Here is a 13,270-nt window from a genome sequence, read left to right as displayed (position 1 = left end):
CTTCCTCCAATCCTGATGCCCAGTTCTTCTTCATATAGTCCAGCTTCTCAGATTATTTGCTCAGCATACAGATGGAGTTAGGTATGGTGAAAGGATACAACCCTGATGCACACCTTTCCTGACTTTAAACCACACACTATCCCTTTATTCTGTTCGAATGACTGCCTCTTGATCTATGTACAGGTGCTGCATAAGCACAATTAACTGTTCTGGAATTCCTATTCTTTGTAATGTTATCCACAATTTGTTATGATCCACACAGTTGAATAACTTTGCATAGTCAATAAAACACAGATAAACATCTTTCTGGTATACTTTGCTTTCAGCCAGGATCCATCTGACATCAGCAATGATATCTCTGGTTCCACGTCCTCTTCTGAATCCTCCTTGAATTTCTGGCAATTCCCAATCGATGTACTGCTGCAGTCTCTTTTGAATGATCTTCAGCAAAATTTTACTTGTGTATGATATTAATGATATTGTTCAGTAATTTCCACATTTGCTTGGATCACTTTTTTTTGGAATAAGCATAAATATGGATCTCTTCCAGTCAGTTGGTCAGGTAGCTGTCTTCCAAATTTCTTGGCATAGACAAGTAAGCACTTCCAGTGCTGGATTTGTTTGCTCAAACATCTCAGTTGGTATTTCATCAATTCCTGGATCCTTGTTTTTCACCAATGCCTTCAGTGAAGCTTGGACCTCTTCCTTCAGTACCAGCAGTTCCTGATCATATGCTACCCCCGAAATGGTTGAAAGAGAACAATTCTTTTTGGCCTAGTGACTCTGTGTATTCTTTCCATCTTCTTTCGATGGTTCCTGCATCATTTAATATTTGCCACGTAGAATCCTTCAATACTGCAACTCGAGACTTGAATTTTTATTCAGTTCTTTCAGCTTGGGAAATGCAGAGTGTGTTCTTCCCTTTTGTTTTTCTAACTCTAGGTCTTTGCACATTTCATTATAATACTTTGTTTTCTCTAGCCACCCTTTGAAATCTTTTGTTCAGCTCTTTGACGTCATCATTTCTTCTCTTTACTTTAGCTACTTAACGTTCACGAGCAACTTTCAGCATGTCTTCTGATAATCTATTTTGGTCTTTTCTTTCTTTCCTGTCTTTTTAATGACTTCTTGCTTTCTTCATGTATGTCGTCCTTGATGTCATTTCACCAACTCGTCTGGTCTTCGGTCATTAGTATTCAATGCAATAAATCTATTCTCGTGATGGTCTCTAAATACAGGGGGGATATACACAAGGTGGTACGTTTGCTCTTGTGGACTTACTTTAATTTTCTTCAACTTCAGTTTGAACTTGCATATGAGCAATTGATGGTCTGTCCCACAGTCAGCCCTGGCCTTCTTCTGAGTGATGATACTGAACATTTCCACTGTCTCTTTCCACAGATGTAGTCAATTTGATTACTGTGTATTCCATCTGGCGCGGTCCACGTGTATAGTCGCCATTTATGTTGTTGAAAAAGGTATCTGCGGTAAAGAAGTCGTTGGTCTTTCAAAATTCTATCACAGGATCTCCAGCATCTTTTCTATCACCAAGGCCACATCTTCCAACTACAGATCCTTCTTTGTTTCCAACTTTTGCATTCCAGTCAACAGTAATTATCAATGCATCCTGAGTGCATGTTCAATCAATTTCAGACTGCAGAAGCTGGTAAAATCTTCAATTTCTTCATCTTTGGCCTTAATGGTTGGTGGGTAAATTTGAATAAAATTCATATTAACTGGTCTTCCAGTATGGATATTATTCTATCACGGACAGCCCTGCACTTAAAATAGAGCTTGACAGTTGGATTCGTCTACACCAACAGAGAACTTCAAAGAGGAAATCACCGAATCAATACAATTTACTATAGCCTCCAAGAAGATAAAATACTTAGGAATAAATCTAACCAGAGACGTAAAAGACCTATACAGAGAAAACTACAAGACACTACTGCAAGAAACTAAAAGAGACCTATAAGTGCAAAAACATAGCTTGCTCATGGATAGGAAGACTCAACATTGTGAAAATGTCAGTTTTACCCAAAGCAATCTAGAGATACAATGCAATCCTGATCCAAATTCCAACGACATTTTTAATGAGATGGAGAATAAATCACCAACTTCATATGGAAAGGGAAGAGGCCCCGGATAAGTAAAATATTACTGAAGAAGAACAAAGTGGGAGGCCTGACACTGCCTGATTTTAGAACCTATTATACTGCCATGGTAGTCAAAACAGGATGGTACTGATACAACAGATATAAAGACCAATGGAACAGAATTGAGAATCCAGATGTAAATTCATCCACCTATGACCAGCTGTTATGTGACAAAGGCCCAAAGTCTGTTAAATGGGGAAAAGACAGTCTCTTTAACAAACAGTGCTGGCATAACTGGATATACAAAAAACTCAAAAAAACCCATACCTCACACCATGCACAAAAACTAACTCAAAATGGATCAAAGACCTAAGTATAAAATCTAAAACGATAAAGATCATGGAAAAAAAATAGGGACAATTCTAGGAGCCTTAATACATGGCATAATACAAAACATTACTAACAATGCACAAACACCAGAAGAGAAACTAGATAACTGGAGCTCCTAAAAATCAAACACTCATGCTTATCAAAAGACTTCACCAAAAGAGTAAAAAGACAACCTAAAGACTGCGAAAAAAATTTTGGCTACAACATATCCGATCCGGGTCTAATCCCTAAAACCTACAAAATACTGCAGAACTTCAACCACAAAAAGACACATAATCCAATTAAAAAATGGGCAAAGGATATGAACAGGCATTTCACCAAAGAAGACATTCAGGCAGCTAACAGATACATGAAGAAATGCTCACGATCATTAACCATCAGAGAAATGCAAATCAAAACTACAATGAGATACCATCTCACCCCAACAAGGCTAGCATTAACCCAAAAAACACAAAATAATAAATGCTGGAGAAGTTGTGGAGAGACTGGAACACTTATACACTGTTGGTGGGAATGTAAAATGGTACAACCACTTTGGAAATCGATTTGGTGCTTACTTAAAGCTAGAAATAAAAGTACCATACAATCCAGCAATCCCACTCCTTGGAATATATCCTAGAGAAATAAGAGCCGTCACACGAATAGGTATGTGCACACCCATGTTCATTGCAGCACTTGTTCACAATAGCAAAAAGATGGAAACAACCTAGGTGCCCATCAATGGACAAATGGATAAACAAAGTATGGTACATACACACAACGGAATACTACACAATGATAAAGAACAATGAGGAATCCGCGAAACATCTCACAACGTGGATGAATCTGGAAGACATTATGCTGAGTGAAAACAGTCAGTCACAAAAGGACAAATACTGTATGAGACCACTATTATAAGAACTCAAGAAAAGGTTTAAACACAGAATAAAACACTCTTTGATGGTTAGGAGGGTGGGGAAGGAGGGAGAGAGAAATTCACTAACTAGATAGGTAGACAAGAATTATCTTGGGTGAAGGGAAGGACAACGTACAGTACTGGGGAAGTCAGCACCACTGGACTAAACCAAAAGCTAAGAAATTTCCTAAACATGACCAAACACTTCGAAGGACAGTGTAGCAGGGGCGGAGTCTGGGGACCATGGTTTCTGGGGACATCTGGGTCAAGTGGCATAGCAACATTAAGAAAATGTTCTGCGTTCTACTTTGGTGAGTGGCGTCTGGGGTCTTAAAAGCTAGCAAGCGGCCATGTAAGATGCATCAATTGGTCCCAACCCACCTGGAGCAAAGAAGAATGAAGAACACCAAAGACACAAGGAAAATACTAACCCAAGAGACAAAAGGGGCCACATTACCCAGAGACTCCATCAGCCTGAGACCAGAAGAACTCAGTGGTGCCCGGCTACCACCAATGACCGCCCTGACAGGGAATACGACAGAGTCCCTGACAGAACAGGAGAAAAGTGGGGTGCAGAACTCAAATTCTAGTAAAAAGACCAGACTGGATGGACTGACTGAGACTGGAGGAACCCCAGAGGACACAGCCCCTGGACTCTATTAGCCCAGAACTAAAACCATTCCCGGAGCCAACTCTTTAGACAAAGAATACACTGGACTATATAAGACGTAAAATGATACTCATGAATAGTATGCTTCTTTGTTCAAGTAGATACACGAGACTAGATGGGCAGCTTCTGTCTGGAGGTGAGATGAGAAGGCAGAAGGGGATAGAAGCTGGTTTAATGGACACAGGAAATCCGAGTGGAAAGGAGAAATGTGCGGTCACATTATAGGAATGGCAGCTAAGGTCACACAACAATGTGTGTATAAATGTTTGTATGAGAAACTAACTTGAGCTGTAAACTTTCACCTAAAGCACAATTAAAAGGAAAAAAAAAAGAATATACATGTTCAAAAAAAAAGTAGATCCTGAAATTTTCTTTCTGACAATAAATGCAATGCCATTCCCCTTCAATATGTCTTTCCTAGCATAGCAAACCATATGACTGTCTGATTCAAAATGTCCAATACTAGTCCATTTCAGCTCGCAAATGCCTAGGATATCGATGTTTATGCATTCCATTTCATTTTTAGCAATTTCCAATTTTCCTAGATTCATACTTTGTACATTCCACATTCCGATTATTAATGGATGTTTGCAGCTGTTTCTTGTCATTTTGTGATAACTGCTATTTTCCTTGCCACTATTCAAAGATATTTCCCCATTATTTCACAAGTCACTGCTGTGCTCTCAGTAGTTGGGTTTGTCAGATGTGTACTCTTCAGATTAAAAACCAAAAAACCGAACCCTCTGCCACTGGAGTTGATTCTGACTCATAGCAACCCTATGGGACAGAGCAGAACTGCCCCGTAGGGTTCCCAAGGGGGTGGCTGGTGGATTTGAACTGCTGACCTTTCAGTTAGCAACGGAGCTCTTAACCACTGCACCACGCGGGTTCCTATTTAATACCAGAGAAAACAAATATATAAAATGGCCAATTAAACAAAAAGGCAATACTAGTAATTCTCTGAAGATAAATTATAAAAAGGATAAAAATCTTAAGCAATCCTAAGTAATATTTAAACATATAACCATTTCAAGGAATATCTAAATAAATTCATATTTCTTAAAATTGAATCCTAATACTCTTAGTATCTAGAGATAAAAGTTTCTTTGTAGTTCATATAGGAGATCTTCATGGCAATGTCTTAGTGATAGAAAAGTTAATGTGCTAGAGGCAGAAAATAGGAACCAGGTAGAGAATGTACATCATTGAATTATCAGAAAGATAATGTGGGGGGTGTCAGAAATCGATAAAAAATGTTTAAAAAAAGAGAAATTTAGCAATAAAGCTTATAAATCAAATTCAGTTGAAAATACACAGCTTTGCAGGAAAACTTGGAAACTTATGCCCTTAATATGTTCCCTTAAATTCACTGGTCTATTTCAAACCATTTTAGGATAAAGATCTGAAATATATTTTTAAAAAGGTCCCTCAACTATTATCTAAGACAAGTAATTTCAAAATTTGTTTTTCAGAAGGGCCTTAGGAACTGCTGTGGGGTTGGGAGGAGAGACAGAGAAAGCAGCAGGGGCAGCTGGTCCCTGACTCCAGTCTCTGTACTGCTCTTTCACCAGAGCAGTTCCCCTTTTTTCCAGCTTTACACTTTGGACTTCTGAATACAGTTTTGTTTGGAGGGTTCCACTGCTAAAAACACAAGTCTAAAAATCACTAATTTAGACAAGAAGGATTAATGGGTAACTCATCATTTTTGAAAAATCTGTCAAACTATATCATATAGCTACTTTGTAGGCATTAATTGCTAAAGGAACAGAATGGAGCAGTGGTATGTTAGTTTGGGAATTAGGAGATTAATCATGCTGTGATTGGGCCAGTCATTTAACTTCTCTGGACGTCAGTACTTCATTTCTAAAATGTCTAAGGTCCTCAACACATTAAGACACTCTTGATAGGTGGTATAATAAATATGGTGGCAGGCTTATAAAACATGACCTTTAGGAATGCAGACATATGGTCATGATACATGATATTATCAAACAAACGTGTGACAATGTTTCAGTTTAACAAAACAGAGAGCAAAAAAGTACTAATTTTCAAAGATACGTAAGTAAAATATCACATCAACACAAAATTCCAGAAAACCTGTTACATATTCTGCTGAAAATTTCTAGTCTGGGAATGAAAGAATCTATTCAGAAATATTTATTCAAAGATGCAGACCTTGAGAAACTCAGTCCAGCAGAAAGAAACCTTTTAAACAAGAAGACTTAAGAAATAATAAGATCACAATAGCCTCACTTACTAAAATTCACCCAGTATTAACCTTTATCCTAAGAAAATTCTCAGAATTTTGCTCAGGTTTTATAATTTCCTAATCATCTAATCAAGGAGCCCTAGTGGTACAATGGTTAAGCACTCAGCTACTAACTGAAAGGTTGCTCCCATAAAGATTACAGCCTAGAAAACTCTATATAGGGGGCAGTTCTCTTCTGTCATGCGGAGTTGCTATGAGCTGAAAATCGACTCAACAGCAGCTAACAACAACAATCATCTAATCAATGGGCAATGTAGGAAAGAAGTAGGTTTTTCAGATTCTTAATTCAAAATTGTTCCCTTAGTGACATTCACTCTGTTGAGACAATATCCCTCAAAAGCAATTTTAACACTGGTTTGAACTAGTCTTCCATGTCCTGTAGTAATATCCTTACTCTTACACTACACCACACAAATTTATGTGGCTCCCCAATAAACATAATCAAGGAGTTCTTGTCATCTGGAGGGCACCCCAACATTACAATAAGACAATAATCAGTGGTTCCATCAGGATAAGGGAGTCTCCTTTCTCAAAATTTGGGAACTTTACACTAGACTACAAATTACAAAGATCTTAAAGTTTTGTCAGGCTACAAAAGGTTAAAACAAATGTTTTTTTTCTTCAGCAATAACAAGAAACTGATAAAAATTTTAAGCTTGGGCTGATAGATGGTTACAAGTTTTCAAAAGTGAAGATCTTAACGGCTGTATATTACATTTGAAAAGTACTAGTTACAAATTTTTTCTTTTGTCAAAATGTGTGGTTTTGACTTACCCCTCCTAGATCCTTAATGTCTTTTTGCAGTTTTTCAGATATTGAGACAGAAGGTAAGTCAAGGTAAAATACTTTCCCCCAAAGTGGCTTGTATTTGGATTTTTCTAGTTTGTTGTTGTCAGTTTTCAGAGATTTCAGAGATGGTCTGTTTTTTTCATTATTGACTTGGATCCCACCTGTTATTAAAAATGTTTAGAATTAGACCATATTTTACACAAAAATAAAATGTTCTATTATTAAATAATTATTCTTACTGAAGAGCCTGGATCAGCAGGAAATACTCTTTTTTTTTCAGTAAGGCACAGAATTATACAAAATCTTTTACAAAGCTTTTCCTACTTAGAATGTGAACTCCATTGGGGTATTCATGCAACAAATATTTACTGAGCATCTGCTGTTCTGCTGAACACTCAAAACTTGTGTTTAAAATACTAAACAGTTATGCAGAAAACTTCTGTTACCCAGAATGACTTAGTCCTCTAGGGTTCATGACTACTCAAGTCTTAGTTTCATATACAGATTGTATATTACGAACTATTGAGGTTCACTGGAAGAACCAATCACCATTCGCTTCATTATTTCCATTGAAAACAAACCTGAGATTCAAGAAAATGCTTTAAAAATTAACTTTTAGAACACAATCTGTTCATAAATTGGAGGCTGCCATATATATATTAAAAAAGAAAAACTTAGGGGCTGGAATGTTTCACCAAAGCAGTGATGGAAAATAGAAATTTGCGTTTGTTTCCTATTTGTCCATAATGTTGGAAACAATGTGCTTGAAATACTTTCCCTTAACTTTATGAGTGAAGGAAAATAAGCTTAACAATAAGACCAAAAATCCACCCACAATCACCCAATCTTTTCATGAAGTGAAAAGCCACAAGCACATCTGTCTTTAGATTGAAGATCGAGTCTGCAGCTTCAAAGAGCCTGAGCCGAGTCTCAGCATCTGTGCGAGGGCCAGGAGGGAGGCAGCGCAGTAGCCCGGCGAGTTCTCAGGTCCGCACATTGTTCTCTAGTTTCACAACCGCAGACCTGGAATCTGGGGCCTGCTGAGCATGGAGGGCGCCAGGCCGGGCCCCGGTCCCTTTCTGAGGCAAAACCTTGAAGGGAGCCTTCCTTCAGGCCACGTCTCCACAGAAGACAGGAAGGACGCAAAAGGGGGAAAAGAAAAGCGGTGGACCCGACAGGAAAACTGAGGAATACACGGTGGACGTAAGAAGAAAGAAGATTAAATGGCCTGCGGGCGGAGGAGGGGCTTCGTACCCTGGAAATGTCCTTTGCTGTGGATCCTCATGGCTCCGGAGTTCATGGCAGCCGCCCGGCATCTACATGCTGGGTCCGGAGATGGTGTCGCGCCGGGCGGCCGCGAAAACACGGCTCCACCGGTCCTGTAATAGGCCCGCTCCTTCTTCCGTTCCGCGGTCAGCAGCCACCAACCACTGGAGATGCCGCGTCTGCTGGCCGAGTTTCCGGGGCCGGATCCCGCTACAAGGCGCGGAGGAGGAAGGGGCGAAGCACAAGCCAGTGGGCTGCAGCGGTTGAAGATTTGAAAACGCGTCACGCAGCCGCGGCGCCGATACGCGCACCCCGCCCTCCCACACGCTGCGCCCGCGCCCCGCCCCCAGGTGCCTGTCTCCTCTTGCCCCGCCCCTGTCGTGCCCGCGTTCTCGCGCCGCGCGTCCGCTCCCCTAGTGCCGGCCTCCTCCGGCCCTCTTCCTCGCACCGCGCGCCCCGCCCTCTTGCCTGCCCCCTTGCGCCGCGCGCCCCGCCCCCACGGGTTTCGTCTCCGCCCCCTCCCGTCCCCCATTGCGATATCCTGTGTGCCGCAGGCGCCGCATGTGTCTGCCGGCAGCTCCAGATCCTGGCGCAGCCTTCTGTACTGCTGGTGGCTGCGTATTGACCAATCCTAGTGGATGCAGTTAGCGCTAGAGGCCTGCCCAGGCTGCCACCAGGGTCATTCCCACTTTTTAGAGTTGCCGGGATCGCCTTCCCTCCAGCCGCCTCTCCCACCAGGTACGCTTATTTTCCACCGGTCGGATGTCCGGGAGGCTGGCCGTTCAGTGGCTGCGGTCGATCCGGGACTTAGCCTGGGGCCGAGGCCTGGGTCAGGCGGCGGCAGCCCCTGCTCTGTGCGCTTCGCGTTGCAGAGCGTGGTTTTCCCGCAGTCGCCTCTGAGCCCGCCGACATAGGGACAGGCTGCGGAGGGACTTCCTCGGATGAGAGGGGTGTGGGCACGAGGGCCCGGCCAGGCGGCCCCCAGCCCTGTCGGGAACGCAGCCCCAGAGCGAGTTCAGGTTGATTTGTGCCATTTGGCGCATGACTGTGTGGCCTGCTCTTTGGACGTCTACTGTGCGCAGGTTTCTGTTTTCGTTTTATTTTGTGTAAATTTATGTCAGCAATAATGGAAAGGGAGTATAATTTGAAATCTCAAGTCCAGGGTTTTGGGTTCTCAACCGACCATTTACCAGCTTTTGGTAATGAGACTTTGGTTAAATTACCTAATCACTATGAGTCTTAGTTTTCTCGTTTGTAGAACAGGAATAGTAGGTTTGTGGTAAGAATTAAAATGTTTGTGAAAGGGTGCTTTGTAAATGGGAAAATGCTTCTCACACACGCACACACAATTGGGGGGTAGTATGTTTCTGCTTGTAAACTTCCTAAGGAGGACCAGGATGGTATATTATACTACTTTACGTTCCTTAATAACTCTTGGCCACAATAGTCACTCACTGTTTAATGGTTGATTGTTACTTAGCGGCTCAAGAAAGTTAAAGGGAGCCAATACCATCGTTTTGCAAGTTGGTACCTTAAAACATAGACCAGGATAGACTGATACCGTTGGCCAAAATGGAGAACACAAGAAATGGATAAGGTTTGCTGAGGGAAATGAGAGTTTTGTTTTGAACAGGTTTAGGTTGAAGGGCCTGGGGAGATAATCATGAAAGTAGACAGTTGGAAATATTTGTCTGTAACTCAGGAGAGAGAGAGGTCTGGGCTAGAGAGAGAGGGACAAAAAGATTGATTGAGAGACTGATTTCAAAGACATACAGATTGATCACTGATTCTCATCAGGGGGTAATGCATAAGAGGTTATCAGATGTTGAGAGGCGGGAGGAGGTTAATTTGAACAAACATTCAATATTATATTTTTTTACTTGGAAAAAACCAGTTTTCAAATCACTACAGAAAAATCACAAGATTTTTATGTCTATCAAAATTTTTAAAACGTTGACAAACAATAATATAGAATTTAGTTGAAACTGTGGGAGGACATTAAATTGTCCAGAAGAGCATGTGAAGTAAGAAGGGAAGTGGTGATGTGCAGAGGATGATGACATAGTGAAAGAGATGGAGAAAAGGCCGGACAACTGGGACCAAAACTTATTTTCAGAAGCCGCAGAGAATTGCAAATATTGAAATCATACAGGCTTCACTAACTGTATAGCCTTAGGTAATTTTGAGTCTTAATTTTAGTCTGTGAAAAGGGGGTAATAATGCTTCTCAGAATTGTTGTGAAGATCAAATGAATCGTTTTAGAAAGCTTAATTAGTACAATGCCTAGCACAGAGTTAAGAGCTCAATAAGTGCTATCATGCTGGTGAACTCCACTCCATCCCCTCCATTGCTTGATATGTAGGCCTTTGACTTTGGTGTTTAAGATGTTATTGGTTTCCTCAGTGACAATTTCAGTAGATGGTGAAGGTGGGGCCTAGCTAAGACTGATGGGCTTGAAGTGAGACAGTGTACTCTCTTAAAAAAAATTGTCAAGGTAGAGAAGTATAGTAATGGGAAAGAAAGGTTGGATCTTTGGAAGATTTAGGGGATGTGGGAAAGATTTAATTAAGCATATCCCTATGTAAGGAAAAAAAAGGAAGCCTAGTTTATGTTCTAGTGAAAGATGAGTTACCTAACTTATTTACTGTAACGGGAAATGATAGTAACATAGTTGTACCCTATGCTTTTAGCACACCCTTGACTGCACTCTAGGTGATAATGCCAAGATATGCATAAGTGGAACGTCTGCCTTACTAGATAGTGTTAATAAACTTCTAGACTGTAACCTGAAGTTAATTTTGAGAAATATTACTTTTAGAATCCAATTCTTTTAGACTTGGCCAATGAGGGTAGAAATCTTCTTACGCAGCATATCAATAATTTAGTCTGTTGGTAAAAGTATAAGGTTTATGTTAAAGTTTATTTTGAAAATGTACAATCAAAAGTGTCCTTCAGATGAAGGGTATACATTCAAGAAGAAAAGACTGTCCTATAGGGTTCTACTCTGTCGTGTATGATCGTTCTGATTTGTAGTAAACTCAATGGCAACCGGTAAGTAGGTTATGGAATGGAGAAAAGGCATAGAAAAGAGGAATTTCTCAGAGAGTTGTTGAAGGAGGAGTGTATTCTTGTAGAACATTTCTTTATGAGGAGTGATTTGTTTTCCATTTCATATTCTGAGGTTACAGGAGAGCCAAAAGAATATTAATGCTAGAATGGTCTCTCCGACTAGACTGTGTGCTCTCTGATGAAGGGACAGTGCCTTGCACATAGAAGAATGGAAAGATGGAAAGAAGAAAGATAAGTATGTTGACAGAACTGTAGGGAATTTAGAGCAGTGGAGACTACATTATGAGTTCTAGGCAATCTACTAAGATTTTTTTCAGTTTTTCTTCATCAGCCCCCAAGTCTTTGGTTATGTTGTCAATTTTTCCACATTATTCTTTGGATAAAATGAAAAGGAGACTCATTTTTCAGATCTCATTATAATTAGATACATGTTATGATTTATATAACTTATTTTCTAAAATAATATATGTTATAAGATCATCAACTCAGTGGTGGTGGGTTTAGGTTTGGATATTATAAAATAATAAAAAGTCCAGTAACCTTACTTTTTTATTCTAAAAAGTTACATCTAGATTTCTGGCTTTTTCCCCCCTTATATTCTAAAGAATTGCTGTAAATTGTTAAATTGCTGTAAATAGTTAAATCCCTTTTTCTAGCTTTAATTTCAGGTGAATATATTCAAGTTGCCAGCTGTGCCGGGATGGGTGTCAACATAAAGCACTGTGCTTTTTAAGCACTATATTCTAGCATATGTTTGTTATTTTTCCACTTAAAAGAACTTCATAGATATAAATGAATGTACATTGCTATACGTGAAGACTGTGTAAATTTTAGGAATTTAAAAAAAATGCAAATATTCATATATACAGAAAAATGCAGAACAGTGAAAATGTACATATCGCCTAGATTTTAAAAATTGTTAACACTCTAGTATATTTGCTTTATTTTTTTCTGAAGTAAATTACCGCTGTTAAAACATTTCAGCCCTTAACACTGCAGTATGAATTTCTCAAAGAGCCCTGCTGGCTCAAATGGTTAAGCACTCAGCTAGTAACCTAAAGGTTGGTGGTTCGAACCCACCCACTGGCTCTGCAGGAAAAAGATCTGGTGATCTGCTTCCATAAAGATTACAGCCAAGAAAACCTTGTGGGGTAGTTCTACTCTGTCATACGGGGTCACTGTGAATTGAAAATGACTCAGTGGCACCTGACAAACAAACAAATCTCCTTTTTTTTTTTTTAATTGTTGGGATTTAAATGAAGTTTACATTTCAAGTTAGTCTCGCATACAAAATTTTATACATATATTGTTATGTGACCCTAATTGCTCACCCCATTCTGCGACCGCACACTCCTCCTTTCCGCACCTGATTCCCCATGTCCATTCATCCAGCTCATAACCTTCTCTGCCTTCCCATCTTGCTTCCAGACAGAAGCTGCCCCTTTGGTCTCTTATATCTACTTGAGCTAAGAGGCACACTCCTCACGAGTATCACTTAATGTCCCACAGTCCAGTCCAATCCCTCTAAAGAGTTGGCTTCGGAAATTGTTTTAGTTCTGGGCTGATAGAGAATCCAGGGGCCATGCTTTCCGGGATTCCTCTAGTCTCAGACCATTAAGTCTGATCTTCTTACTAGAATTTGAGTTCTGCACCCCATCTATCTGCTGCTGCATCAGGGACTCTCGGTTGTGTTCCCTGTCGGGGCGGTCATTGGTGGTAGCCGGGCACCACTGAGTTCTTCTGGTCTCAGGCTGATGAAGTCTCTGGTTTATGTGGCCCTTTCTGTCTCTTGGGCTACTACTTTCCTTGTGTCTTTGGTGTTCTTC

The 13,270-nt window shown here is 40.4% G+C and overlaps 2 protein-coding genes across 5 annotated transcripts in view; one reads left to right on the top strand and one right to left on the bottom strand.

Annotated features, from left to right (window-relative positions):
• The window catches only part of DBF4 (DBF4-CDC7 kinase regulatory subunit), a 24,488-nt gene extending 15,916 nt beyond the window's left edge, over window positions 1-8,572 (bottom strand). For both annotated transcript variants that reach the window (XM_004381497.2, XM_023736066.1), the window contains exons 1-2: window positions 8,364-8,572; window positions 7,095-7,270 (exon numbers count right to left, since the gene is read on the bottom strand). In XM_004381497.2, the coding sequence (XP_004381554.1) occupies window positions 7,095-7,270; window positions 8,364-8,409 (222 nt within the window). In that variant the 5' untranslated portion in view covers window positions 8,410-8,572. The remainder of the gene's footprint in view (window positions 1-7,094; window positions 7,271-8,363) is intronic.
• A 365-nt stretch (window positions 8,573-8,937) lies between these two features.
• The window catches only part of SLC25A40 (solute carrier family 25 member 40), a 43,835-nt gene continuing 39,502 nt past the window's right edge, over window positions 8,938-13,270 (top strand). For all 3 annotated transcript variants that reach the window (XM_023736062.1, XM_023736061.1, XM_023736059.1), the window contains exon 1: window positions 8,938-9,113. The gene's annotated coding sequence lies outside the window, so the exon portion shown is untranslated. The remainder of the gene's footprint in view (window positions 9,114-13,270) is intronic.

The sequence above is a fragment of the Trichechus manatus genome, unplaced genomic scaffold (assembly GCF_000243295.1).
Source record: "Trichechus manatus latirostris isolate Lorelei unplaced genomic scaffold, TriManLat1.0 scaffold00085, whole genome shotgun sequence".
NCBI lineage: Eukaryota > Metazoa > Chordata > Mammalia > Sirenia > Trichechidae > Trichechus > Trichechus manatus.
Note: the sequence above shows the minus strand (reverse complement) of the source record. Positions and strands in the feature narration are given on the sequence as shown.